This window comes from Prunus persica, chromosome G6 (genome assembly GCF_000346465.2).
Source record: "Prunus persica cultivar Lovell chromosome G6, Prunus_persica_NCBIv2, whole genome shotgun sequence".
Taxonomy (NCBI): domain Eukaryota; kingdom Viridiplantae; phylum Streptophyta; class Magnoliopsida; order Rosales; family Rosaceae; genus Prunus; species Prunus persica.
Window position 1 is genome coordinate 28,888,044 of NC_034014.1, and position 27,963 is coordinate 28,916,006.

The 27,963-nt window shown below is 39.0% G+C and overlaps 5 protein-coding genes, 1 non-coding gene and 2 pseudogenes across 8 annotated transcripts; 3 read left to right on the plus strand and 5 right to left on the minus strand.

The window, feature by feature from the left end:
- Positions 272 to 2,643, minus strand: LOC18773633 (phosphoglycerate mutase-like protein AT74). The gene is made up of 2 exons (XM_020566085.1): positions 1,816 to 2,643; positions 272 to 968 (listed from the first exon to the last, which is right to left on the minus strand). The coding sequence occupies exons 1-2, from the start codon at positions 2,282 to 2,284 to the stop codon at positions 532 to 534; spliced, it is 906 nt and encodes a 301-aa protein (XP_020421674.1). The 5' UTR covers positions 2,285 to 2,643; the 3' UTR covers positions 272 to 531.
- TRNAS-UGA lies at positions 2,840 to 2,921 on the plus strand. Its single transcript has one exon. It is a non-coding gene; the product is annotated as a tRNA-Ser (tRNA).
- Positions 5,697 to 7,563, minus strand: LOC18772590 (protein FANTASTIC FOUR 3). The gene has a single exon (XM_020566084.1). It carries the CDS (start codon positions 7,240 to 7,242, stop codon positions 6,073 to 6,075), a length of 1,170 nt encoding a protein of 389 aa, XP_020421673.1. The 5' UTR covers positions 7,243 to 7,563; the 3' UTR covers positions 5,697 to 6,072.
- LOC109949883 lies at positions 15,331 to 17,613 on the minus strand. Its single transcript, XM_020566743.1, has 2 exons — positions 15,593 to 17,613; positions 15,331 to 15,419 (listed from the first exon to the last, which is right to left on the minus strand). Exons 1-2 carry the CDS (start codon positions 16,965 to 16,967, stop codon positions 15,376 to 15,378), a joined length of 1,419 nt encoding a protein of 472 aa, XP_020422332.1. The 5' UTR covers positions 16,968 to 17,613; the 3' UTR covers positions 15,331 to 15,375.
- On the plus strand, positions 17,919 to 18,823 carry LOC18772347 (annotated as a pseudogene).
- Positions 18,944 to 20,154, minus strand: LOC18775058. Its single transcript, XM_007207592.2, has one exon. The coding sequence runs from the start codon at positions 19,714 to 19,716 to the stop codon at positions 19,099 to 19,101; it is 618 nt and encodes a 205-aa protein (XP_007207654.2). The 5' UTR covers positions 19,717 to 20,154; the 3' UTR covers positions 18,944 to 19,098.
- Positions 20,267 to 24,226, minus strand: LOC18774543 (sugar transporter ERD6-like 5). 3 transcript variants are annotated; one of them, XM_020566500.1, is made up of 19 exons: positions 24,138 to 24,226; positions 23,800 to 24,037; positions 23,552 to 23,614; positions 23,234 to 23,323; positions 23,062 to 23,121; positions 22,899 to 22,964; positions 22,747 to 22,812; positions 22,589 to 22,664; positions 22,374 to 22,438; positions 22,166 to 22,258; positions 21,958 to 22,038; positions 21,792 to 21,876; positions 21,653 to 21,696; positions 21,507 to 21,569; positions 21,357 to 21,416; positions 21,216 to 21,269; positions 21,048 to 21,107; positions 20,821 to 20,935; positions 20,267 to 20,730 (listed from the first exon to the last, which is right to left on the minus strand). In XM_020566500.1, the coding sequence occupies exons 2-19, from the start codon at positions 24,013 to 24,015 to the stop codon at positions 20,600 to 20,602; spliced, it is 1,488 nt and encodes a 495-aa protein (XP_020422089.1). In that variant the 5' UTR covers positions 24,016 to 24,037; positions 24,138 to 24,226; the 3' UTR covers positions 20,267 to 20,599. The 3 variants fall into 3 exon arrangements, with proteins under 3 accessions (XP_020422089.1, XP_020422088.1, XP_020422090.1); XM_020566499.1 differs by having other exon boundaries at positions 23,800 to 24,166; XM_020566501.1 differs by lacking the exons at positions 23,552 to 23,614; positions 23,800 to 24,037; positions 24,138 to 24,226 and having other exon boundaries at positions 23,236 to 23,323.
- Positions 24,215 to 27,734, plus strand: LOC18772123 (annotated as a pseudogene).

A 27,963-nucleotide genomic window follows, 5' to 3' on the forward strand; every position in this document is an offset into this window, starting at 1 on the left:
AGTGTACTTGCCTTTAAAGGAGTGACATTGTGGGTAATTTTGATGTTTTTTAATTACATTATTATAAAATTAGGTACTACTTTTTGATTTTGGCCTTATGCTAATTAAGTGAAATTGTATTTCTATCTTCCAAATTAGTAAACTATATAATGTCTTAAAATGAAAGCTCTCTATTTTAATTTAGCCTTCCAAGAAAAAGCAATAGAGGCCAATTGTGTGCGGCTTGAGCCCAAACTAAGGACCACATGTTTGATTAGTTTGCCACCTAAAATCAGTCAAGCATGCAAATTTCATTCCTTCAACAAATCCAAACTACACAACCCTAATTTAGCCCATCGAATCCTCACAACAAAGAAATCAGTAAAATTCTGAACTCCAATTGATATTGCTAATTTCTATTTCCAGCATTCAGGAGATACTATGAACATACAACAATTAACTACATGTTAAATCAAAAGAATTCCCAACCCAATTGCTGAGGAGCCTAGTTTATATGCTAAAAGAATCAGTTTGGTTTCAAGACTCGCACAATCAATTTGATTGCTGAATCTTTTCATCAGTTTCATGCCAAATGTCTTCACTTTCTCCGCTGTCTTCCGACTCAGCTAGACGGTCGAAAAAAGTATCAAGGTACCAGGGGCAACGCTCATTCCAATCACCCCTGTTGGCATGGGCTCGCCACTTTTGGTCAGCTATCATTTCAGGGGAGAGACCCCATTCTACTAGTTCTTCCTCACTGTGATGGATTGCTAAGCTGTATTCTCCGCCCTTTCCTAATTGCATCACTCGAAATTCGCAATTTCCAAGATTGTTTAGGTGCTCGAATTGCTCAACCGTCCACTTGAACCACTTCATGAGGAAGACGCGTGACGTTAACCCGTGTGATATTATTATAAGATTGAGGTCATGGCAAGGGTCATGGCGAAGCCTGTTCATGTCAATGTCCCTCCATAATGATTCAAGAAAACCTGCAATTATCTTTGTTATTAGGCAATATATTCATTTCGATATAGAAAGCTGGAAATCCAAAACCTTTATCCAACAATCAAATACATACATAAGCAAACTTTTCAGAACCTCCATATATTCATCTCATCAGCAAGTATGATTTCACGTTTACATTACAAATCTAAAGCTGCATTTCATTGGAATCTAGTTTCACAAATTTAAAATTGAGAAAATTCAAAGACTAGTGGGCTGGTTCACAAAACTGCAGAGAGTGAAAGCATCTTATAGCGGTTACTTTATTAAATTGGACTTCCATGCCATCCACCACTTTCTAACCATGGATCATTACCTCTTCAATAACCTCTTCACTATATGTAAAGCACTACTTCAATCATCATTAGACATTTGGACAATACTTTTTGGTTCAAAAGAAAAGCATTATTAAATCACAGAATGCAATTTCCAAATGGAAAGCCTCTTTCTAAAGATCCAGAGGTACTTAAACGTCAAGCCAAGCTTGAACATATTTAAGGTTCAACCTCAAACCCTGCTCATCTCAACTCAACTCACAACTTAGCATCACCACAATTCAACCTCAAACCCTGCTAATTATCTAAACGTTCCACTGAAGGTTTCATCAAATTCGAAACCACTCCACTCAGAATGAAAAATGGAATGCAAAATAACCCAACAAAACAAAGTGAAGTTTCGGACTTTACCACAAACACAAACAAACTACCAAATTCCCAATTGGGTTATCTTGCAAATCCTAAACACTCACTTCTTAATTATGCCTCACATTGCCAAAATGCTCATCAAAACAAAAACAAACAACAAAAGCAAAAACCCAAAAAGAAAAAAACGTACTTGAAACACGATCGTAGACATCAGCTGCGGACTCTCCCTCCGGAAACCGATAGAAGAAGCGGCCAAACTTCTCCCGGGTCTCCTTAATGGCCTTCATCCGATCCTGCACTTGAAAGTTGCCGAAGTCCTGCTCCCGTATCCGGCACTCCTCGCGGACGCCGATGACACGTGTCCGGGAGAAGGACCGTCCGATCTGACAAAGCGTGGAGCGCGTCCTCTCGTAGGGAGAGACGTAGAAGTAGACGCGCCAGTTGGGGTTGTTGGTGTCGATGTCGGAGATGACGCGGTGGAGGTGGGCGCCGGCGAGGTGGGCCTGGGCCAGGCCCACGTCCGTTAGTGGGATTTTGTTGTCGGGGGTGGTGGTGTAGGCGGCGGTGTCTAGATTTCCCTGAGACTCGCCGTGCCGCATTAAAATTATCCGCTTCGGAAGAACTGGCTGCGGTTTGCTCTTGCAATTTTGCTGCTGCATTTTATGATCCTCTTCTCTTGTTTTTGTCTTCTGGGTCTTGAGATCTTGGATTTCAATTTCTCTTTCTCTTTAGCAGTCTGAATGTGAATCTCTTTGTCTGTCTGTCTCTCTCAGATTCTCAGTCTGAGAAATAAGAATGTGAAATGTGTTAGCCGCGGTTTTCAGTCGTGTGGGGTTTCTTTCTTTGCTCTTTGGTCTATTTGGGCTTCTGGGTTTCTTCTCCTGCGCAATTTATTGGCTTCCCCAATTCTTTTTCATTTTGGCCTTTTCACTTGTTTTAAATAAACTTTTTCAATAAAACCTCCTCCTCCTTTTTCCTTGGAAAGAAAATCTTAATTTCACATTTGAATTGAATTCTTCACCTGAATTCGTTGTTCATGAATTTTCGATTATAAATCGGACCCAATTGGCTGATCTATATTTGCTCCGCTGAAAATTCAGGGTAGATGGTCGGTTTGGGCTCAAAACCGAGCCCTAGCTCAGTCCACAGCTGTGGCATAGTTTCCTCCCACTAGTTTGGATAACTACCGATAGCATGTTAAAACTAACACAAATGTCGATATGTCCGAGTGGTTAAGGAGACAGACTTGAAATCTGTTGGGCTTCGCCCGCGCAGGTTCGAACCCTGCTGTCGACGATTTTGGTAGAAACCTAACCTTTTTTCACTACGTTAATTCACGTTTATAATATGAGATGGAGAACGAATTTATACATTAATTCGAAAATGTAATAAACAAGTATATACATATGGGTCAATTAGATCTTAACCCAAATTTGAAATACTTAGCCACCTAAGATTCACCTAAAATTTCACTTTTTTTATATTTAAATCTATTCAAATATTAACTTGAGTGTATTTTTAATTTTTCAGTTGTAACATCCAAACGAAAACATCTTGTAATTAATTTAACATCTTATAATACGTGTGTGCTAGCGCAATAATATAGAACATATGGATGTATTTATGTTTATCATCTGCACATGATTAAACAAAAGAGATACATCAAATTCATTGATTAACGTGAAATAAACCACGATTTATTCGTTACTTAGTCTCACGAATGCCAGTCGCTTTGCTAATAAGCATGGTTATTGATTTAGCTTTAATTGTTAATAAAATATTAGGAAACACCAATATTAATTAAGCATGTGTAAAATGTGCGGCGGCGGTAGGTGCATGAATGTGTTACTAAGCTAATTAAATATGCTGCAGCAAACTAAACTAAAGGCAGAAATAAATTAGAAATATCCTGAAAAGTGAAGATTAGATTTTAGCCCTTAATTACCAAATAAAGTAAAAAATAATAATAATTAGTATAGTACTAGTAGGATCTTTCACTTCAGTTGGCATATATATGGCGAGGGTAAACAGTTAAAAACCCCCTAAACTATAATGCTTGTCGAAATGTACACCATGAAATATTTTTTCAGCTAATTTAACCATTAGACTATTTTAAATAGTTAATTTACCCCCTGTAGTTAGTTTCCATGTAATTTCATCCAATTTTTTATTTAAATGTTACATGTTAGGCACATAATTCACTGTTCAAATAAAATTTAATTTTTTAAAGTTTAAAATAATTAAATGTTTAAAATTACAAAACTGAAAGAAAAATAAAAAATAAAAAAAGAAAGAAAAGGGAAGGCAATCAACGTCTTCCCTAGCCCCTTCATCCCAAGACTCTGTCTTCAATCCCACATCCACAAGGGTTTTCGAGTGAATGCCAATGGTTGGTTCGTGTAAATAAACATATAATCAGAATCAAGATATGGTTTCATCTTCATCAACACCTACTTGTTCTTGATTGGGTCAATGAGATTTAGGGATTGCATTTCAGTGTTTGGGTATTCGGAGACTGGATGATTTTTATGGGCGATTGGGTTGTTTTTATTTGATTGTTGGTGTTGGCTGGTATCGCCCCCGTGCACTGGCTCAAGATGTAGACAGCGGCACGTGAGAGGGATATGAGACCGACGAACGCTGCGGCTAAGGTGACAATGGGATTGATGTGGCCGCCGGAGAGAGAGAGAGAGAGAGAGAGAGAGAGAGAGAGAGAGAGAGAGAGAGAGAGAGAGACATATATTAATTTCAAGTCGTGAGCTGAAATAGCCCGATTCTCTATGGGATTTCTGCTTTTGCTCTGAACTCTGATTCGATCCAAGTATTCAATCCTGCCGCTGACTTAAGTGGCCCAGCGTGAAATGGTCCCAAAGCCCCTATTCTGCTTACAGACTGAAGAAGAATCTGAGAAAAGTGGGTCACCATTCCCAAGCTCCTTGATTGAGTATTCTAAAAAGAACAAATAAATTATTTTACATTTGTTATAGGCCAAGACGAGGTCGATGAAGAGATTATGTTTGCCATGGCTGACAAGGTGGCTGTTGAGAGGGTCTGGGGGATGGGGTGGGGAAGACGTTGATTGCTAGGATTTTTTATTATTATTATTATTATTATTAATTATTTTTAACGGAAAATTATATGAAACTACATGAAAACGAATTACAGGAGGTAAATTCACCATTTAAAATAGTCTAATGAAAAAATAATTCATGATAAACATTATGGTTGAAGGGGATTTTCGACAGTTTAGCAGTACGTGGCAGTCAACAAAACAACATCCACCCAGAAACCTTATTACCCTTTCTATTTTTGTCTTCATCGGCTCCACGTCCCTCTCATTCCTTTTTCAGTTCATTGGATGATTAGCTCTAGCTTATCTGCATGGTTTATACCATTTTTTATTTTTTATTTTATTGTTTTGGGGTCTAAAGTTATTATTTAGATTTTAGACTTTAAAGTGTTGCCCAAAATTTGATACATAAAATCGAAGAAAATTTTACATATGACGGGATGTCATAGTAGAGGTATTACAGTGCTGAGAAATTACACTATTATGTCGAAAAGTTAAAATACATGACAATGAGTGATTGATTTGAAATAGCGCCACAGTTATATCCCATATAAATAGATAAATTGTTATGCAATTATCTAGTCAAAATTATAATTATTTTTTTAGTCTCGGACTAATGCACGCGTCTTAAATAACCTCAACAAGAATCACATGAAGCTCATGACTAGTTAGGTAATAGCTTTTTACTTACTAGTTGTTTTACATGAAAACATTGAGTGTGGGATGTTTTGAAAATTCAAGGCCAGCAGACGATATAAAATAGAGATAGAGGATATATATATATGATGGTGATGTATGTGGAACATTGGCAGAATAGAACAGAAAGCTCCTATATTTGGCAAACGCAACTGGTCATCTCATCTGTACTGTATGTGCATGTGGGTGTGTTGTTTGTTTATATGCTAGCCTAGCTATTTTTGCCTGCGTTTCATCATCTGCGCACTTCCTGCCTGCAGGCAATTGCAGAGATTCCTCACCGTCTACTTGATGTAATAATTCTGGACCCTCAAAATTTGCTGATCATATACACACATCATCAACATTATAATATAGATTCCACACGCTAATTATTCAACCTATTAACGTACTTTAATCACAATAGTTAAATCGTTGATAGAAAGAAACAGTGCTCCTCCACCGCAAACATAACATGACCTGATACCTGATAATACCTGATAGCTACCTTCGTAAGCCTTAAATTAACCTTAATTAATTGCCTCTCGATTAATTGACTTTCCCTCTCTAATTCATTAATTAATTACTATGAAACATCTCGTCCTTGTTCCTAATTAAACTACACGTAGAGGCAGTACAGTTGTCTCTTTCTCAACGCGGCCACTTGAACATCATGCCATAATATTCTCTCCTATGTTATCATCACCTGGTTGTCACACAATGCTGCCGCTGGCTCCACACCCCCAAGTTTCCACGGTGCTGATGGTGGCCGCCGCTCACCAGATTCTGACACCTCCGAAAACCTTCTCCCACCGCCAGCTTCTTTTCCTCCTCCTCCTCCTCCGCCTCCTTCACATTAATTATACTCTCTTTCTCATCAATAACGTCTTCTTCTTCTTCTTCTTCTTCATTTTCTTCTTGTATGCCTTCTACTTCTTCTTCTTCTTGGAGATCAGGTTCGCGGGTAACAAGATGCAATCTCAACCGTCCATCTTGACGATAAGCACGCAAGATCTCAGGCCTGTAAATCCTGACCTCCGTGAGCTCCAGCCTCCCTTCTTTCCTGACAGGCCTGAGGAAATACCTGGGCTGCCCATTCTGGTTTAAAGAAGAAAGAGGGGGTGGAAATTTCTTGGCCTCCGCTCTCTTCTCCCCCGTCCTCTTCCATTTGGACACTCTCCTCATCGACTGCCTCATCATCCTCAAACACGCGTCCTCCTCCACAGGATCATCATCTTCATTCTGATGACGGTGGCCGATTGTTTCAATGATCTGATGGTCATCCACTCGCCTCTCGTCCGAGCTCTCAAACCCTAGGCTCTCCGTGCACGACATCAAGCCGTCCACGCCGCCTCCTATGTCGTCTATGAACCCAAACCCACCTGCATAATCTTTCTTTGCCTCAAACTCAATTGCAGGAGGAGGAGGAGGAGAAGGAGAAGGAGAAGCAGAAAACAGTGGCGATAATGATGAATCTGATGAGGAGGAGGAGGATTTGATGGAAGAAGACTCCAAGAGGAGGGGTTGGTGTTTGATGTGATGATAATCTGGTGCGTTGACCAAACCTAGCAACCCTCCTCCTCCTGATGCTGTACAACTTAGGGGAGAAATGCAGTGGTGGCATTTGAAGGGGAGTTTTTCATGGTGAGCATCTATGGAGGTTGATGCAGCTGTTGAAGTAGTGGTAGTAGTAGTTGTTGAGGTGAGGCCGAGGAAAGAGTGAGGGGCGATCTTTCTACAGAAGCTCATCATCATAATTGGAAAAAGAATGTTATTATAAGAATAACAAGGGAACTTCTTATTATAATATAACAGAGAGAAAGTGAAGAAGAAGAGGATGAAGGATAATAGTGAGAAGAAAAATGGGGTCATGAAAATGTTGGGTTTTTGTTAAGTGAAGGGAAGGGGAAAAAGAAATTGGGGAAGGAAAGAGAGGAGTGTGAATCGTATTAATAATAGAGACCTCACGCCAAAGATAGATGTACATATAGGAGCCAAATGTGTGTGTGTGTGAGAGAGAGAGAGAGAGAGAGAGAGAGAGAGAGAGCAGTGGGTACGTAGTGGGAATGGTGAAGAGAGTGCCAGCGTGACAAAAGAAAAGAAAAGAAATTGTAATTTAGGACAGATAAAAGAAAGAAAAAAAGAGGAGCTCTAGCCTCTAGCGAGCTAGCTCTAAAGTGAGATGAGAGATAGATAGATGGGAAATGAGGAGGAAAGTAAGCCGGGTCCCACGTAAGATGGCCTCGGACTTCGCTCACATATGCTTTTTTCTTCCACTAGTCTTTCCATAACGCAATCCTATCATCACCAGTCACCAACACTCTTTTTTTTATAAAAAAGTTGATATTCTGTTTTTGTGTGTTTGACTTTAGGTCAACTCAGCGAGCCCTTTAAACTTTAAAGTGAGGGACAGATGTATGCATGTTTCAGATTAGTAATTTAGGGTGGCAAGGCTATGGTTGTGTTACCTGGCACTGCCACTGGCATTTGCAGCTGGGGGCCTGCCTGGGGCTCTGTCTGACCTTCACTACTTTCATTTTCTGTTCGATGCATAATTTGATGTGATATGCCACGCCAAATATCTCACAACCCAACACGGTTCCCGTGAATATTGTACGGTGTACGTGCAAGATTCTACGACATTATTAACAATCTACTTAATTAGCAACTAACAAGCATTGTTTTTGTTACAATACATTTCTTCTTTTGATAAGTTGATATTCTAAGCTACTTGAATGAACAGAAAGGAAAATTGAATTCGAGTGTAAAAAGACAAATACATTATTTTAATTAATTGACTTAATTAACATATACAAGATTATAATAATTCACTTAAACAATATAGATTATACCACAGTACATAGTAAGGTAGATCGAAGTGGTTCTGCTCCATCCACGTGCGTACGATGTCGGGGGGGTGGACCTTGTTGATTTGAACTTTGGTGACTTGATAAGGACATTCTTAGGAACATGCATATTGAAGAATCTTTGGTTGATTTTGTTAATTGGCTAATAATAATAAGTGACTTATCCACGCATTAGACAACCCACGTATTCACATGTATATATAACATGAAAATGGTCAATTGCATTGCATTCACTCTTTTTAAATGTATAGTTATTTTGGGTTGGCATAATAAAGTTGCACAACTCCATTGCCAATTTGCCATGGATGGGCAGGGTCATCCTCTATCCACCGAATGCGACATTGCCTCGACATGAATTCCAAAAAAGGGTTCGTACCAAGGTCCCATTTTCAAATTTAAATATCCAAAAAGTTAGTGAGCATAAAAAAAAAAATATCTTCAAAGGTATATGCATCGGTGCCAAATACAAAGTATTTGATTACAATTTTTTATTTTTTTGTTGGAAAGCGACTAACAACGAAACGAAAGTTGAACTTTCATCGCGAGTGTAAGATTATATGGTCTTTAGCCAAAATTATAAGCACCCACATGTTCCATGGATAATGATTTGTATGTTTTTGGATCTCGGTATAATTTTGGGAGGGTTATTTATTGAAATGGTCCCTCAATTTTTGCTCCAGTATCATTTTGGTCTACCAATTAAAATATTAATAAGTGGAGAGTTGAAGGACCATTGAAATGAAAATTTTAGTTTATAGACCAAATTGAGTCTAGAGCAAAAATTGAGGGACCATCACCCATTTTGAGAGGTTGAAATGTTCACAAAACCCAGCCCACTTTAATTTTCAGTCAAAGTGTACTGGACTGCGTTTTTGCCAAGGGTTGAGGAGGAGCCGTCGATTTTGCACAACTTTGATTTTATTCTCCCGTGGGTCGCAGGTCAACACAATTCATTCACCTCATCACATATCACTATTCTTATTCATTTATATTAGGGTAAATTATTCAAATGGTCCTCAAATTTATACATGATTTACATTTTGGTCCTTAAACTAAATTATTAGTTCAAATGGTCCACAAACTCTTTATTAATCGACGTTTTGGTCCTACCGTTACATTTTCTGTTAAATTTAGTCATGTGAGCAGCACATGCTACATTTATGGGGGTAAATAAGACTTTTGACAACTAAAAAATTAAAATATATGATTAAAAATTAATTAATACAAAATTTTCTTTATTTTTAAAATTAATTAAAAACTTTAAAAGAATAAAAAACAACAAAAAGTAAACCCAAAAAAAAAAAACCAAACGAAACCTCTCTCTCTCTCTCTCTCTCTCTCTCTCTCTCTCTCTCTTTGTTTTTGGAATTCGATATAAGGAAGTGTTTTCACACCTTAGACCGACATCGACTCATCCCAATCTTTAAGGAAGAGATCGACGATTGCGATCCAACCCCCACGACCTTCTCATGTGCTCTCCCTCTCCCTCTGTATTTTCTTCTCCCCTACGACCATCCCAGCCTCAGCCGCAACCCACCCCCGATCCTTACCCTCGACCCAACCCCAATGACCACTTCTTGAACACAATTGCCGGAGCAGATTTCTCGACCTCTTAGCCCAAATGATGATGTTGCAGAGGAGGAGTAGGGGACATAGAGGGAGGGGAAGATATGGTAGGTTGTGGGGAATAGAAGATAGGGCACTGGGGCAATGGGGTTATCGGGCTAGGGGTTTTGGAGCTGGGAGTTGGGAAATAGGTTTTTTTAGAGATTTTTTTATTTAAACCCCACAGTTCTCTTAGTTCACCCCAACTTTTAATTTAAATTTTTACAATTTCTAATAAAACCCCACTATCTTCCCAAACTACCCTTAAATACACCCCAAACTGAAAAAATAAGAACTAAAAAAGATTTTCTATTTAAACCCCACAATTTTCTTTGTTCCAAAAAAAAATAAACACAAACAAATGAAATCCCAAATCCGAAATTTAATACTTTCTAGAGATAGAACAGTTTTACCTCTCTCCAAGAACTGTAACTGGAATTCTAACACTTGGGTATTGTTGAGAGAGAGTGAGTGAGTGAGTTTGTAAACAGGAAGTTGGAAGGAAGTTTCTAAAACTTAATATGAAGAGTGGTGGGGTGTGTAGATAGATATACTAGGGTTAATTATTAAATTGGATGACCTTTTTTTGGTCTTTTTACACAATAATAAAACTTACACCTTAATGATTTAAGTATTGGGGTGAACAAAGAGAAGTGTGGGGTTTAAATAGAAAATCTCTTTTTTTATTTTATTTTTAGGTTAATTACCCAAAGGTGAACACAAACAGCAATTTCTATCACCCATTTATCACCACTGTATCACCTATTTGCGGAACATAGGACAATTATGGACTGTTTTACCCTTACATTTGACGGCAACATTGACAGAATGTAACGGTATGACCAATTGACCAAATAATATAGAGTTGATGAACAAATAATTTAATTGATAAACCAAAATGTAATCGGGTATAAGTTTGATGACCATTTGAGTAATTAACCTTTTAATTTTTTTATTAAAAAAACGTAGATATCAATATTAAAATAGTGAGATTTTGAGTTGGAATAAGCTTGATGTCCTTGTTAGTTATGTAAAATTGTCAAAGAGATCTAGCCTAGTCAAAAATAGCCTTTACTTGCAGACTTGTAGTCTTATGTTCGAACCTTCATGGCACATTGATAGTGTGTAAGAAACCCTCATCCTCCTTGTAGTTTAGATTATTGCACTAAAAAAACAAAATTTATACCCATTTGACATCACATTTCGGATTTTTGATGTCGAAAATAACATTGCATCTCGTATAGTTGTAAATGACGATCAAGATTCCTAACATTTTTGTTGTGCATTTAAAGTCTTGTTTATATCACCCATCATTAATTTTAAAGAAGGTGCTTCCTCTCTAAAAAACCCTAACGGCACTCTAGTCCCATTTCTTCTTGCCGACAACCAACCGCAAGGAAGCTAAAAGGGGAGGTGGCCATCTTCCTCTTCCTCTCCTCATCTCCCCTTCTTTTTCTCCCATCTTTTCCCTTCCTCGTATCCCATCTTCTCCTCCCTTTCCCTTCCCCAAATAGTCTAGATCTGTTTGGATCTAGGTTTGTTTATCTGTTTATTTTGTTTTGATTGTTTTTGTAGTGTTCTAGGTGGCTAGTGTTGTCTTTGTCTCGATGGCAGCACAGTAGTGATGTTGGATTGTGTCTCTCATTGGGAGAGTTGTGATACATGGTGGCTGATGTTTTGTCTTTATTTCAATGGCGGCGGCAGCAGCGATGCTAGTGGTAGTTGTTGGAATGTGGTGCTCTTCTCTACTCTGCAATGTCCAAAGAAATATGTTTGGTCATATGAGGTTTTCTTTGTCCGGTTCTGAGTTGAAGTGGAGTGCTTCTCAGGGGTCCTTTTATTGTTGCTTATGTGGTGACGTTGGATTGTGTCTCTCCTAAAGAGAGTTGTGGTATCTGGTGGCTCATGTTTTGTCTCTGTTTCAACAGCAGCCGCAACAACAACGCTTGTGGTAGTTGTTGGGATATAGTGCTCTTCTCTACTCTGCGCCGACCAAAGACCTATGCTTAGTCATATGAGGTTTTCTTTGTCCGGTTCTGAATTGAAGTTGAGCACTTTTCAGGGGTCATTTACTATTGTTTATGTGTTCCTACTACATGTTCTCTCCTGGTTTTTGCTATGGTATGCCTTGCAGTTTGTGTGGGTGTTAAAGGATTATGATTTTGCTTATAAAAGACTTCTTTTGACAGTTGAGATATTCTGCGGTCCTCTCATGTGGGTCTACTGTATTGGTCTATAGTTACGGTTCTCGTTGGAGGTCTATGTGTTAGTTTTTGTTTTTGATTTGTTCTTTTATTGTAATGGTCCAAAGTGACCTGAATTGACTCTCTTGTTAGTCAATGACATGTGTGGTATTCTTTTCTCTCCTGAGGTTTGTCCCATGAGGCTGTTAATCAATATCAAATGAAGAACTATGAAGAACAATTTCTAGAGAGAGAGAGAATGAGATATCAGGGATAGAGAGAGAGAGCAGAGGAAAATGAACTTTCTTTCTTAATGAACAGGTAATGCAGAATACACTACTATTTATACACAACCATCTTAACTAATTAACCATCACAACCTCTAATCTTATGCCAAGTGTCACAACCCTACTCTAACATCCCCCCTCAATCTCTTGCGGTGATAAACCAAGCATGAGATTGTGACAATGAGTATGGAATAGAGGAGCACTTAAGCCTTTGGTTAATATATCTGCAAACTGTTCTCTGGAAGACACAAACTGCACAAAAAGTTGTTGTTTCGCCACTCGTTCTCGAACAAAATGAACATCGATCTCAATATGTTTGGTCCTCTGATGCTGAACGGGATTGAAGGATAGAGCAATCGCGGATAGGTTATCACAAAACAGCACCGGTTGCTGAGCAATGGGAACCTGCAGAAACACCAGTAATTGCTTGATCCAATCAAGTTCAGCAGAAGTAGTTGACAAAGCACGATATTCGGCTTCAGTGGAAGATCGGGAAACAGTTTGTTGTTTCTTAGAGGACCAAGACACAGGATTGGAACCAAGAAACACAACCAAACCGGTAGTGGACCGCCGATCATTTGGATCTCCTGCCCAGTCAGCATCACTAAAAGCTGTTAAAAGCAAGCTTCCCCGATTATAGCGAATGCCGAAGTGCATTGTACCCTTCAAGTACCGAAGAATCCTCTTGACGGCTGTGAAATGTGTCACCATTGGATTTTGCATAAATTGACAAACCTGATGCACAGAAAATGCAATATCAGGTCGGGTGAAAGTCAAATATTGCAAAGCTCCGACAATACTGCGATACAAGGTGGGGTTCCCATAAGGATGACCATCATCCTTCAGCAATCTGTGATAAGGAAGGCAAGGAGTATCACACGCTTTGGCCTCAGTCATTTCGGTTTTGACAAGTAGATCTTGGACATACTTAGACTGTGACAAAAACAATCCAGTGTTGGTAGGAGAAATTTGAAGGCCCAGAAAATAATGCAAATCTCCTAAGTCTTTGATCTCAAACTCAACTGTGAGAGATTGAATAACCTTGTGAATTTCACTGACAGCACTGCCAGTAATGATGATATCATCAACATATACCAATAAAATGACAATGCCAGAATCCACTTGTTTCACAAATAGAGAGGAGTCGGAGTATGTATGTTGAAACCCCAATGTAGGTAAAAAAGAAGTGAACCTGTCATTCCAGGCTCGGGGAGCTTGTTTTAACCCATATAAAGATTTAAGAAGTTTGCAAACCAAAGTTGGATGATGAGAATCCTCAAATCCAGGAGGTTGAGCCATGTACACCTCTTCTTGGAGAATACCATGCAAAAAAGCATTCTTGACATCTAGTTGGCGTAACTGCCAACCAAAATGTGCAGCAAGAGCTAAGACAATCCGCACTGTAGTAGGTTTAACGACAGGACTGAAAGTTTCCCCATAATCTTGACCTGGTTCTTGACTGAACCCTTTAGCAACTAATCGCGCCTTATGTCGGGCAATAGACCCATCTGCATGCTTTTTAATCTTAAAAATCCACTTACATCCCACCAGATTCTTGTTATGAGGTAATGGCACCAAACTCCAAGTCCCCTGAGAATGAAGAGCATCGACTTCCTCTTTCATAGCAGTCAACCAAACGGGCACTTTTAAAGCCGTCTTATAAGTGGCAGGCTCAACTAAGGATAAATCAACACCCCCAGACTCCTGTAGAGTTGTTAGAAAAACCTTCTTCTTCACAATGCCACTCTTACTTCGAGTTTGCATGGGATGAAAATTCATAGGAGGAACCGCAAGAACTACTTGCATGGAATCAGGTTGAAAAGAGTCAACCAGTGGTAAAGGGCCAGTTGACAGGGCTTCAGCATTGGACTCAGGTACCACAGGGATTGATGATAAAGATGGAGATGCACCAGTAATGGACAGAGGTGATGGTGAAGAGGATGAAGCAGGAGTATTGCTAGGTAAAATGAATGTATCTGATAAAGTGGCAGAAGATGTAGGCAATACAACAATATTGTTATTGGTGACAACAGGGAAAGGAGAAGATGCACTTGGCAAAGGAGGAGAAGGAATGAATACCTTTGAATGTGTCACTAAGTCTGCATATGGAAAGGCATGTTCATCAAAAATAACATGTCTAGATATATATGTACGTTTCCCAGACACATCATAACATATATATCCTTTATACTGAGAAGAATATCCCAAAAAGACACACTTAATAGTTTTTGGTTGAAGTTTGTTGGTAAGATAAGGTTTTAACAAGGGATAACAAGCACAACCAAATATTCGTAGATGAGAAATGGCTGGAATATCTCCAAACAAAACTTCAAAGGGGGATTTATCAAGTAAGATGGATGTAGGCATTCTATTAATCAAGTAGGACGCAGTTTGTACAGCATAAGTCCAGAAAGAAGATGGTAGGTTGGCATGTTGTAATAAGGTGATGGTAGTTTCGATAAGATGTCGATGTTTTCGTTCAGCGAGCCCATTTTGTTCAGGTGTGTATGGACATGACTTTTGATGAATGATACCCTTATCAGCAAGAAAAGCTTGAAACTGTTTGCTAACATACTCTCCCCCCCATCACTCTGAAGAATCTGAATGGATGCTGAAAACTGAGTTTGAACATAGTTGTAGAAGGAAACAAATACAGAATACAAGTCACTTTTATTGATTAGGGGAAAAAGCCAACAATGTCTTGTACATTCATCCACAAAAATCACATAATACCTATATCCATCAACGGAAACACAAGGAGAGGGACCCCAAAGGTCACTATGGATGATATGAAAAGGTGTGACAGACCGGTGGACACTGTGGGAAAAAGGAAGTTTACAAAACTTGCCCTGAAGACAACTATGACACATGACAGCTGAAGAAACTGAATTACATTGAACATGTGCTTTTTGTAACATCAATGTAACAATTTTATTTGTAGGATGACCTAGTCTATGATGCCAAGTAGAAGAGAAGACTAGCTGACCAAGATATGCTCGAGGTTGAGGTTTAGTGGTTGGGAGAACAGAATGAGAAGATGCAAGAGAAATGGGGTATAGTCCATTACTGCACAGCCCTTTGTAAAGAATCCTCCCTGTGGCTTTGTCCTGAATCCAAAAACAAAAGGCATCAAAAATTAACCAACAGTTGTTGTCCAAACAAAGCCGATGCACTGACAACAAATTTTGAGTCAACTTTGGAACATATAGAACTGAATTCAAGTGGATTGGCTTTACACTTGTAGGAATAACAGAGTTACCAACATATGATACTGACAAACCTTCACCATTAGCAGTTTGAACTGTTTCATTTGTGGGATAAGGTGTAGCCAAAGATAAAGTGGATAAGTCTGCAGTCATGTGATTGGTTGCCCCAGAATCAGTAAGCCATACTTGAGGTAGACTCTGAGAGGAGGATGGCGGAGATGGTTGCATAACAGTATGCATAGCTTGCATTGGGGATTGTTGAGAGTGATGAGACTGAGCTGAAGAATATCCAAGGGATGAAGAAGACATCTGAGGAACCTGGGAATAACTTCCAGCACCAATAAAGTTCGGACCGTTATCATTATAAAAGCAGTACCATGTGGTGTGATTTGTTTTACCACAAATATGACACTTAGACCTCTCAGGAGGATTAGATCCACAGAATGGAGCAGTGTGACCTTCACTGTTGCATAATTGACAAGTAGGAACAAGTGGAACTGATGGAGATGGATACTGAGAAGTGGGAAATTGACCAAGAACACCTGGAGTTGGTGTGGGCAACACATGGGTTTGAGTATAAAACTGTGGTCTTGGATTAAACGGTCGCTGACCTTGATTAAACTTGCCCTTTCCCTTGTTTCTATGAAAAATTTTATAGCCGCCAGGAACATACGAGGACTGTCCATGAGCACCATTAGATTGCTGAAAAGGTGGCGCAGATGAGATAGGAGGTCTAGAAGTTGCAGCCATAGCAGTAAGATATGATGGGGCAACAGTGAGGTTCTCCACAATACGCTCTTCAGCAAGTAATTGAGAGCGAAACTCTTTCAGAGTAATAACACTTTCTCTACCCCGAACCACACATCGAAAAGTATTATATTCAGGAGGGAGGCCATTCAAAGCTAGAATCACAATATCTTCATCTGCAAAATATACCCCCGCAGCTGCCAAATAATCTCTAGCCTCTTTTATTTTGAGAAGATATTGACTTATAGCATCAGATCCTTTTCGGATATTCTGCAAATTAGACTTCATTTGGAAAATGCTTGTCCTTGACACAGTGGAAAAGTGTTCCTTTAAACGAATCCAAAGATCTCTAGAGCTAGTACTACCAATCGCACAAGACATAGCCACCGGAGACAAAGTGGCAGTAAGAAGTTGCATAACAGCCCTATCATGCATTTTCCATATCAACACAGTATCACAATCAGCAGCAGAGGATGAGTCAGAAGAATTTATACCAGATGCACCAGAGGCAATAGTAGGAGGGCAAGGATGAGATCCATCAACAAATCCGATGATTCCATTGCTCTCCAGCAACAATTGCATCTGAAAATGCCAATTTAGGTAGTTCGAGTCGTCCAATTTCACGTTCACAGACGTCGAAATCGTAGAAATAAGAGCCGTGATCGGAGATTGCAAAATTTGAAGTTGGGCAGCAGTCACCATTGTTGCAGTACAGAACTAAGCAATTCACTGAGAACTGAGCACAAACACCGGAGCGACACAATGCCAAGAGAAGAGAAGAAGAAACAATCACACTTCGAGATCGAATCAACAAACCCTAGAAATTATGAATAGTCAAGAAGACACAGAAATCGTGAAGAAGCAAGAAACAGAGAGATCAGAGGGAGCCGAAGATCAAATCGAAGACAGAGATAGCGGAAGCAAGAAGCCGGATCGAAGAATCGGCGTGAGCGGTAATGGCGATGATACCATGTTAATCAATATCAAATGAAGAACTATGAAGAACAATTTCTAGAGAGAGAGAGAATGAGATATCAGGGATAGAGAGAGAGAGCAGAGGAAAATGAACTTTCTTTCTTAATGAACAGGTAATGCAGAATACACTACTATTTATACACAACCATCTTAACTAATTAACCATCACAACCTCTAATCTTATGCCAAGTGTCACAACCCATACCATGTTAATCAATATCAAATGAAGAACTATGAAGAACAATTTCTAGAGAGAGAGAGAATGAGATATCAGGGATAGAGAGAGAGAGCAGAGGAAAATGAACTTTCTTTCTTAATGAACAGGTAATGCAGAATACACTACTATTTATACACAACCATCTTAACTAATTAACCATCACAACCTCTAATCTTATGCCAAGTGTCACAACCCTACTCTAACAGAGGCTACTGTATTATGTCGTTCTTTGTACGTCTTTGATTTTATGAATGAATTCTCTTTCTCAAAAATAATTTTTTTTTAAAGAAGGTGGTTTCTTTTATTTGTACTGAAGATGGAGCAAGGGGAATGTAGAAATTATGAAATGCAGTACTGAAGTTGAAATATCAAAGAAATTGATTCATTTCTCGCATTGTAATTTGTAATCAATGAATATTGATGTAACTTGGAAAGGGAAATACAATGAGTCAGTCGTTCACAATCTCCACACCCTTTCACCTAAATGCCATATTGACTCATCACTTATCTTCTTCATCATTCTACTCTATATAAACACAATCTCTTCCATGCACTTTCCACCATCATTTTCTCTGCTACCAATCACTACATAGAAAAAGAATTAACAACTTTGATCAATCAATGGCTTCTTCAACCTCTTCCCTCAGCTTCACCCCCTCCTTTGTGAAACTTGCCAACCCAAAGCTGCTGCCATCCATTCCCAGTAAGCCATTCCTACCCTTCAAGCTCCAAAGTCCATCTGATCTCAAACTCCACACTGCCACCTCTCATTTGAACTGCTTTCCATCTACCAAAACATCCCCATTGTTCACTTGCAGAATCCAAGCCAACCAATCATCTTCCTCTGAGCAAACAGCACCCACTGAACAAGCTCCACAAGTCCTTCATGTCTACGAGATCAATGAACTTGACCGCGCAAGCCCGGCTTACTTGAGGTTAAGTCAACACACTCGGTGATCTCCTCCCCTTTACTAACAAATTGTACACTGGTAATTTGCAGAAGCGCATTGGAATTACAGCAGGGATATCCACTTTGATCCAAAACAAACCAGAAAAGAACGGTGACTGATATGAGGTTGCTTACAGCTTCTACTTTGGAGACTATGGTCACATATCTGCGCAGGGTGCCTATTTGACTTATGAGGACTCTTATTTGGCTGTGACTGGTGGGTCTGGAATTTTTGAAGGTGTGTATGGTCAAGTAAAGTTGCACCAGCTTGTGTATCATCCTTTCAAAATATTGTACACCTTTTATCTAAAGGGTATCAAAGACTTGCCTGAACAGCTTCTTGGGAAACATGTGGAGCCTACCCCTGATGTTGTGCCCACTGCAGCTGCTCAGGCCATTTCTAATTTCATTGATTAAAACATGTTAAGTTGATGACTGGTTTTTACTAGTTATAGTGATGGTTGATTCTATGTTTTTGTGGTTGGCCTTGAAATTGAAAGATAATAATAAAGCTATTTTCAGTCCTAAAATCTTTTCTTTGTTCTCAAATTGTTAAAAATAAGTTCCCTAATAATGAACAGTAAACATAATTTGCAGTATAAGGAGTTCATATCACCAGCCAAATCTGCATAATTTTGTTTTCTTTGGAATGCACATCTACATAATTTATGTTTTACAAAAGCTACTATATATTATGCTGGGGGCACCATGTCTGTGTATCCGATCCCTCTACGAGCAGTTGGAAAGATTGTGAAGAAGCAGCTTGATAAAATCCCAGCCCCTAGTGGCAAATTCATTGCTAACTCACTGTAGTTTATTCCCACGCCAGATAAGAAGCAGCTTTGCACATGGGAGTTGCTAAGAGCAAAGATCAAGAACACAAAGAGCGACATAAAGGCGTGAACAAAATCTAAGAACTTTATCTTATACTTTTCCAAGTCCGTGTTAATGTTCTCAAGTTTACTGTAGTTAAAGATGTAGAGGCCTTTGAATGTGGCGATGCCATAATAGAGTTTCCCATCAGTATCATTGTCCTTGAAGCTATCTGTAAATGAAGATAAGAAACAAAGGAGAGCACAAAATATAATGACAGATGCTGTAAGGAACTTATTGGAAAGTTGGCAGGACCCATTGTTGGAGAAAGTAGGAATGAGGGTCTGAAAGGCGAGGACTGTGCCGGTAGGTAGAAGGTTAGCAAGATTGGCTGCACTGGCTATGGTCTGGTGGACAGGGTAATTCGAGCCACCTTTGACCATCGTGGAAGGGGACGATGGTGGACGTGGTTGTTCGGGAGATAGTAATTCAGCCATGGAGAGAAAGAAGAAGAGAGTTTGTTTAATGGTTATATTAGTTGGCTTTGTGTTGGAGCTGATACAGGGCACTCCTTTATATAGGAAATTAGGACACTGGAGTTTAGGTGGCTTACCTCAGAATATTAATGAATATAAATCATGTAGGTTGTGCCTTGGGAGAGGGATAGCGTCAGGGACTACAACAATGGCCTAATTTCCGTGCCATAAGAAACATGAGAACATGGGATTTATGTATTGCATATGTTACCTAATATGCCTAGAGATTCAGGAAAAGTAATTCATTTGCTAGCTAGTTTCTTATCTTTCAAAAGTTGTGGACCGTCTTAGAGGCTGTAACCTAACTTCGTTGCAACTGAAAAAGCTTTCACAGATGACTCTCTCGCTGTGTATTCATGCAATTCTTTTTTCCCTTTCCATCTTAGACACTGATGATTTGTTCAAGTCATGTCTCCTTAGCTTGCGGTAATGAAAAGCTTTTATGTTCCTGTTCTCAGAAACTTTTAAGGACCACACAACCACAAAGGCAAAGCGGTCACAAACCTAAACAATCAACCAACAATAAACTTTAATGTCTTATTGCTAATCTTCAGGAGTTAGAACTGCATCATCAAACATTTAGGAGATGCTTCTCCTTCGTGCCGTACCAACAGCACTCCTGTGGAGCAACTGAAACTGAAATACACAATTGGTCTAAGTTGCTGATCATCAACAACAGGCTAAATACAAAGAGAAAGAAATTGTGTGATAAGTAACTGCCTGATGGACCAAAGCTACAGGGAAACTTTGAATTGCAAAATTTGGCTGCAATTCAGAACATACTTCATCATGCTGCAAATGACACTTGTAATGGATTGACAATGTCATTATGCAGGCATACCATTTATCTTTTTTCTGAAAACCGATTCATCGATGTTTGTATTTCTTCTAGTGTTCGTCCCTTTGTCTCTGGCACCAGCTTTGCAACAAATAGAATGGTTACACCAGATACGCATGAAAACATGAAGAAAGTTCCTGGAGGAGGGAAATAAGATGAAATGTGTGAGACTGTCTCTCTCATTCCAGTCCAGACAGAATTAGGAAGAGAAAACTTTGTGGCATTACCTGCTGAGTTCCAATCCATTAGGAAATTAAAAGCATATGAGACAATCCAAGAACCTAACCAGCTAACCAATGTTACTAGGCTACCAGCTGAGCCTTTCATGTTTATGGGAAATATCTGAAATAGAAGTCAACATTTAGAGAAGATGCCACATGTATGCAATGACTGAAATTAGCTTCTAATATTTCAGTTAAAATTGTGGAGATCATGCTTGTGAACCATAACCTACCTCTGACATTATAACCCAAGGAATTCCTCCCATGCCCAATGAGAACGATCCTGTAAATACCTGATTATGGGTTTCAAAGAGGTTGAACAACACTTTAGGTCTATAGGCACATTACAAAAAGAAAATTGGAGAAAAACAACTTTTGAGATTCAAGTCAAGTTGCATTACCAGTATGCCAACAAGCGCCAAGATGGGAGTGACGTGCTTCCATTGTTGAAGGTTCTACACATGGTAGACTTGGTTCTCTCAAGAAACAATTAAAAATTACAATAAAATTGAAAGAGGACTAGATCGTGCTCTAGACGGAACCTGCAACAAGAATGACAACCCCACAAGGAGGCAACCTAAGCATGTTCCTGTTGAAGATACCTGTAAGAATTATCAGACTTCAGTACTAGAATTTCATTTAGTATTATTATCACTACATAGACCAGAATTCTCACTCTTCTTTGTTCTTACCAGAAGAAGTGGACGTCTTCCAGATTTATCCATCAAAATTACACCCAAACCGGTCATTGGAATCTGCAGAAGAGAAATTAGAATTACAATGAGTAGGAAGTAATAAACAGAAGCCAAATTGGAATTACACTGAGAGCATCAAGCACCTGAACAGCAACCATAGCTATAGTCCCAATACTATCTGAAAATCCTGTCATAAGCCATAGATTCATTTCATTCATCATCTGCTTTCTTTTGGCTCTTGTTAGATAAATGAAAGAAGATCTAAAAAGGCCTTTCACATACCAGCTGAAATGAATATAGTACTTGCATAAAAGGCAATGCCATTAACCCCTCCGAATTGTTGCAGTACCATAAGGCCAACTCCTACCTAACACAATTATAACTTATGATACAATAATAAAAACAGAAAGGCAGGATGTCACAGAAGGGACTGATTTAAAAAGCTCACTATGACGGAATACGCATATCTTCTTTGAAATAAGTCAAGAATGCTTGCTTCTGAAGGCCGCTTCAGAGTTTCTGTATAGTCCTATAAGAGAATACAAACAAATATTAGTCCTTTTTTTCATCCTAGAACTACTCAAAATACTGGTTGTTTCCAGCAGAAGCAGAATAGTTACTGTGTCATTAATTTACTGTTATAATTCAAAACTTACTCTAATCTCAGATTTTTCTTGAGAAATATCAGCATTCTTCCCCCTAAGGTTCTGGAGAGCATCTTCACACTTTTTCTCTTGACCAATCTTTGCCTGAAAATGGGCTCACAATCAAGCATGTCAAAAGTTCCTCAAGTTTTCCATATCAAAGGACAAATGTTGACATTATTGGGGAAACCATGTTGATATAATTAACTACATGACTCACCAGCCATCTAGGAGACTCTGGGATGAAAACTAGACCTAAGATCTGTATAACACAAGGAACAGTTCCTGAATTTTGGACAAAAGAAAACACTGTCAATTACTTCAGTTTATATTTCTCCTGCTTTTCTTTTTAAATCCATTGGCAGGTAGATTTTTTTTTTGCGGTATCTCACTGGTATAGAGTCATTTTTAAATCATTGAGGAAGAGCAAGTTACCTATGAGGGCCAAAGCTCGCCAGTTCAAAAAAGCCCCGATAAGATATGTTAGTGACACACCACAACAAATCATCAACTGCAAAATCAGTGAGAAATAGTAAGCAACGAGTGTATATCTAATGGTTTCCAAATTTGTGAATCATGATGCTTATGCTTACCTGATGAACTGTTGTAAATCCTCCTCGCAGATTCTTTGGTGTTATTTCTGCTATGTATATAGGCACCTGTTTGTTATTGAAACATAAAAACTTTTACCTGGAACTTTAATAACAATCTCTTATGAGTTGCATACATTCCTAACAAAAATTACCACATAAGAAAGAAGTCCCATTCCACATCCTACCAACAGTCTTCCAAGCTCAGCCCACCAAGCAACCTTTGAAGAAGAACAAAAGTTGAAAACATGAGCTGAAAACAAGAATTCCACTCTTTTGAATATAAAGAGCAACTAAAGAGAGAAACCGTGGAAAAACCTTAGAGAAAGCGATGGCTAGCCATCCCAATATGCAGAATATCTCAGAAAACGCCATTGCCTGTCTCCCAAAACAACCGAATTGAGCAAAATTGAAGAGATCAGTAGTTGGTTTGGAGTGAAAATATTAGAAAATTTATAGGAATAACAAAAGGGTAATGGCAGAAACTTACACCTCTTCTACCTATGTAATCTGCTATTCTCCCACTCACTACTGCTCCTATCATTGCTCCAATTGTCAATATTGAACCAAAAACCGAGTACTGCAAAATGGCTAGTGCCCATAAGTTGAAGTATAAAGAAGACATATACATAACTACATTGATGTATATACATACATACATGTTCCCTTCCTATTTGCTGCCATTTATGTAATAGGCTACATAACATGATAAGATGAGCAAACATAAGATAGCAGGGTTTGGGGATAGATTATCACCAAACAAGAGAAAGAAACAAAGGGGGCAAATTTTCTAAAAATCTATACAAACCTCAGCCACAGTGAGGCCCAAATCATCCATGACCCCAGACCGAGCTGGTGAGGAATATCCCACCTGTAAAACAATCATACACGCGGCAATGGCTCAGTCCGTTAGTAAACCAATCAAACGGCTAGAAATATTTCAAAGACACACCAACGACCATTTGATCCCATGCCACTACAACAAATTTCTAGTGTTGAAACAGGGTCCAAACAGAGCGCGCATATCATCAGATCAGACACAAAACTGAAACTTACCGCAGACCCAAAAACATAGGAACCAGACACAGCAACCAGAGTGCTGAGCACAACCATGGTCGTGGCCGACGATGAGAAAATTCCACTTTGTTGTTCATTACCAGCACCACTGTTTTCACCTCTACCACCATAGCCATAGACTTGAGATTCAGAATCAATGTTTTTGACAAGCAGAGGATTTGATAATTTTCCTTCTTCAATGCTTTCCCTGCCCATATTTTTTGTTCTGGGTACTTCCCTTCAAATCAAAACCAACAAATAATATGAAACTGAGAATTGGGCAGAAATATGCAGAAAACAAGAAAGAGTAAAGAGAAGTGGAAGATAAAAATATGAACTTGGGGGCTCTGTTGTCGTATTGTTAAGGCCTTGTTCCATGTAATGAAGTAGAAGTTGTCGTTGTCTAGTTTATTACTCGGTTGATCAAAAGATCATGACTTAAGACAGTGACCACCAGGTGGCCGTCCTCCTCGCTGTAAAGGTTTTGTCTTTTGTTTTTTTGTTTTTTGTTTTAGTCTGAGTAAAGGTTTTGTCTTTGAAGCTATAACAAACTGCCTTTTTTTTAAGGTTCCTATTTCGTCACGTGACCCTTGTCCATGGTCACGTGCAAAAATTTTGGACCACTGAAGGAATAAAAGAAAAGAAAAAGCCATTAAGCCCCATTTGATTCGCGAAAAAGATTTTTAATTGAAAATAATTTCCCATATCCTGTACTTCAAACTTCAAATTAATTGCTCTGTTTTAGAAGCAAAGCGCGTGCCTTTCTTCTTCACCCTCCAGCGCGCTCTCTCCCTCTCCCGCAATCTCCCAGCACCAAGTTGTGAGTCCAAGCAAACTGCAAGTTTCTCGGTTCGTTTCGTTTATTTTGTTGGTGAGTTTCTCTCTGTCTTGTCTAGCACGTCAAACGTTTGCTCTGTAAAGCAGCCATGAGTTCAGACTCTCCAATCGAACCCACAACGTATGACCTTATTGTGATCGGAACAGGCCTCCCTGAAACAGTCGTTGCCGCCGCAGCCACTGCTGCCGGAAAAACCGTCCTCCAAATTGACCCCAACGACTTTAACGGCAGCCACTTTGCCTCTCTTCCCCTCCATCAATTCACCTCCTTCCTAAATTCCCATTTTACTGCTAAAAACCCTACTTGCAGCGGCCATGCTCATGATCACCATGATTTTGTGGCCTTAGAGCTCATCCCACGGCTACTATACTCCGACATTGAAACTACCAACTATGCCCTTGAAATCCCTTCTGCGGATAAATTCAACATTGACCTTGGCGGGCCCAGGCTTTTGTTCCATGGTGACAAAGCCACTGACTTTATTATTCAAATCCGGTGTCGACCTATATGTGGAAAATGGGATCTTTAAATTCAAAAGCATCGATGGAGTTTGCGTTTTTTATGAGAGCAATGGGAAGTTACATATCTTTCCATATTCAAAAGGAGAAGTATTTGTGGACAAGAGCCTAAAGCTTATAGAGAAGTCCAAGTTGAGGAGTTTCATCAAGCTTGTTCAGCAGCAAGACGAAGAATGGAGCCAAATTTGTAGTGAAAGTTTGAAGATTTCGGAGGAGGATTTGGAGAGCCCTTTTGTTGATTTCTTAGATGGAATGCAGTTGTCAGCCAAGATTAAGTCGTATGTACATATTGATCACTTCAATTTATTTATTTTTTCTATTGAGTTTTTTATTTCTTTATTTGCTTTGGATTAGATGTTCTGCTGCTAATTTTTTTTATTTGGAAATTGGAATGTGCTGACAAAAACTTGAACTTGCTGTCATTTTTTGCTCTGTAAAATAGGTTTATTCTGTACATTGCCATGGTAGATTATGATGAAGAAAATTTCAACTTGGAAGTTTGTAAAAGTAATCTGAAGACGAGAGCTGGGATAGAGCGTTTAGCACTTTACGACAAATCGTGGTTGGTTGGTTATTTCTCCTCTCCGTTTTCTGCTCAGTAATTACAGTTTATCTAATGAATTTTCAGATTTTATGTGTTATTGTTGTGGTGATGTTCTTCATTGTGCTTGTTCTTCTTCTCACAAGGTCTGAAAATGGTCCTGGCCCTTGGATTTATCCTAAGTATGGTCATGGGGATTTATTAGCTTTCTTTGGCCGTCGTGCGGCTGTTAAAGGTTGCATTTGTCTAAGTTCAAGTAGAAGTATCTGTTTCTTGTTTTTCAAGGAAAAACATCCTACACCGTTGCTGGCCTGTACATACTTCTTTGCACACGTGTACCCTTTATTGTTTACTTGTTTATTTTGGGCCAATTTTGTTTGGTTTTGCTTACCACTTTCTCTTAGTTCTCTTGAAAATTCTATCATGCAGGCTATGCGAAGGCCAGTGACTGCTGTGCTTATGGACAAGGTATAAGAGTGAATATACTTATCGATAAACTAACATATGGTTCCTGAAAGTTGCAAACTAATTTTCATTTGTAAATTGGCTTGAGAATTTTGCAGGATAGTGGGAAATATAAGGGTGTTAGATTAGCTTCAGGTCAGGATTTGTTTAGTCATCAGCTAGTTTTGAATCCGGCCTTCACCATCCCGTTGGCACCAGCTCCATCTCCACCAGACTGTCTGAGAGAAGGCCTTCAAGGTTTAAGTCTTAAAGATACTAAAGGAAAGGTGGCAAGGGGAATATGCATCACAGCCAGTTCTGTGAAGCCAAAAACATCAAACTGTTTGCTTGTATATCCTCCTAGAAGTAAGACTTAATTTAGGGTATGCTACTGTACTTTGTTGAGAAAATAATAATAATAAAAAGTAATCATTTCCTTTGCTTTCTTTTCCTCCCTAGCTTTGTACCCTGAACAGGATACCTTAATCGGGGTTATCCAAATAGCTGGCGGTTCGGGAATGGATGCTTGTCCAAAGGGCATGTCTGCTGATGGCACATTCCGGGTTATCCAGACAGAAGGGGGCAGTTCGGAAGCGGATGTTTGTCCAAAGGGCATGTATGTTTATGTTAAATATAAAAAAATAAGCTCCCTCACTCTCTTGAAGAAGCTGTTAAATTTTGACCTTGTTTACCTTGGTGTGTCTTCAGGTATGTGTAGTATTTTTCTGCTTTATGTGATCATGCGGAACAAGGGAAAAGGTTGCTACATGCGGCCATGAATTCTCTTCTCACACTTCCTGGTCCTGGAAATCCTGAAAATGGTTCCACATTTGAAAGTGAAGATGCACAAGTAAAAGTGAAACCCAACTTACTTTGGAGCACATTGTATATTCAGGAGCTGTATATGGTGTGCCACTCATGTTGGCTTTAATTTTTTTTGCACTCTATTTTGTTTCTCTATAATTTTCTCGCATTGATTTACATGCAATTTTTGACTGCTTTTTTACTCATCCCTCCCTTTTGATGTCCATCTATGATGATTTTTGTTTTTGTTTTTGTTTTCTGGTTTACATTGATTTCAGGAGCAACATGAACATCTCATTTCAACTCCCATGCCAGATGGAAATCTCAGCTACGATGGTCTGTTAGATGCAGCTGTGGTGGTATGATCATCTTTTTATTGGCATCATATTTTGTTTATAATGCTTCATTTCTTGTTACTATACGTGGCTCGATATTCACCCTTATGAAATTTGGTGTTAATGCTTGAACTTGACAGCTTTTCCAGAAGATGAATCCAAATGAAGAATTCTTCCGGAGACACCCTTGCCTGGGAATTTGGAGGATGATACTCCAATTAATGTAGAGGACTAAGAGTTTGTTTGCTGTACTCAAATAAGTGTGTACAGGTGATGCTTTTATTTCTTCCATTGTTCACCCTCTATATGGTGAGATAGAAAGAGGTTGGTACCAAATTTCTTCAAGACAAGTTTCAGAGTCTCTATGAGAAAATCTTTAAACTTTCAATCTTTCATTACCTGTGCAGAAAACCATTTGCAAACTTTTTTAGAAAAGGAAAGTCATCATTTTACAACTTTTGAAGGCCACACATTTCATCCATTCCAAGTCAGACAGGTGTAACTAATGTATCCATCAAGATGCATTTTTTACTTGCTTAGCCAGAAAACGAGATGCATTTTTCACTGTAGTAAATTGTTTACCCTCTTTAGCTAACTGCTTCACCTATATAAATAAATGTTGTGGGGTTTCAAAGCAAGTAGTTCAGTGCAAACAGTAAACACTAATCATTCCTGGTCCAGCTT

Excerpts from the sequence above, each read along its gene's own strand:
- LOC18773633 (XM_020566085.1), bottom strand. The coding sequence starts at position 2,284 with ATGCAGCAGCAAAATTGCAAGAGCAAACCGCAGCCAGTTCTTCCGAAG. Across the intron at positions 969-1,815 it reads TGTCTACGATCGTGTTTCAA|GTTTTCTTGAATCATTATGG; the intron begins GTACGTTTTTTT and ends AGATAATTGCAG.
- LOC18772590 (XM_020566084.1), bottom strand. The coding sequence starts at position 7,242 with ATGACCCCATTTTTCTTCTCACTATTATCCTTCATCCTCTTCTTCTTC.
- LOC109949883 (XM_020566743.1), bottom strand. The coding sequence starts at position 16,967 with ATGGTGACTGCTGCCCAACTTCAAATTTTGCAATCTCCGATCACGGCT. Across the intron at positions 15,420-15,592 it reads TCAAACTGCTAATGGTGAAG|GACAAAGCCACAGGGAGGAT; the intron begins GTTTGTCAGTAT and ends TTTTGGATTCAG.
- LOC18775058 (XM_007207592.2), bottom strand. The coding sequence starts at position 19,716 with ATGGCTGAATTACTATCTCCCGAACAACCACGTCCACCATCGTCCCCT.
- LOC18774543 (XM_020566500.1), bottom strand. The coding sequence starts at position 24,015 with ATGGGCAGGGAAAGCATTGAAGAAGGAAAATTATCAAATCCTCTGCTT. Across the intron at positions 22,813-22,898 it reads TGGGACTTCTTTCTTATGTG|GTGCCTATATACATAGCAGA; the intron begins GTAATTTTTGTT and ends AATAACAAACAG. Across the intron at positions 21,270-21,356 it reads GGTTGTCATTCTTGTTGCAG|AACCTTCAACAATGGAAGCA; the intron begins GTTCCGTCTAGA and ends TACCATGTGTAG.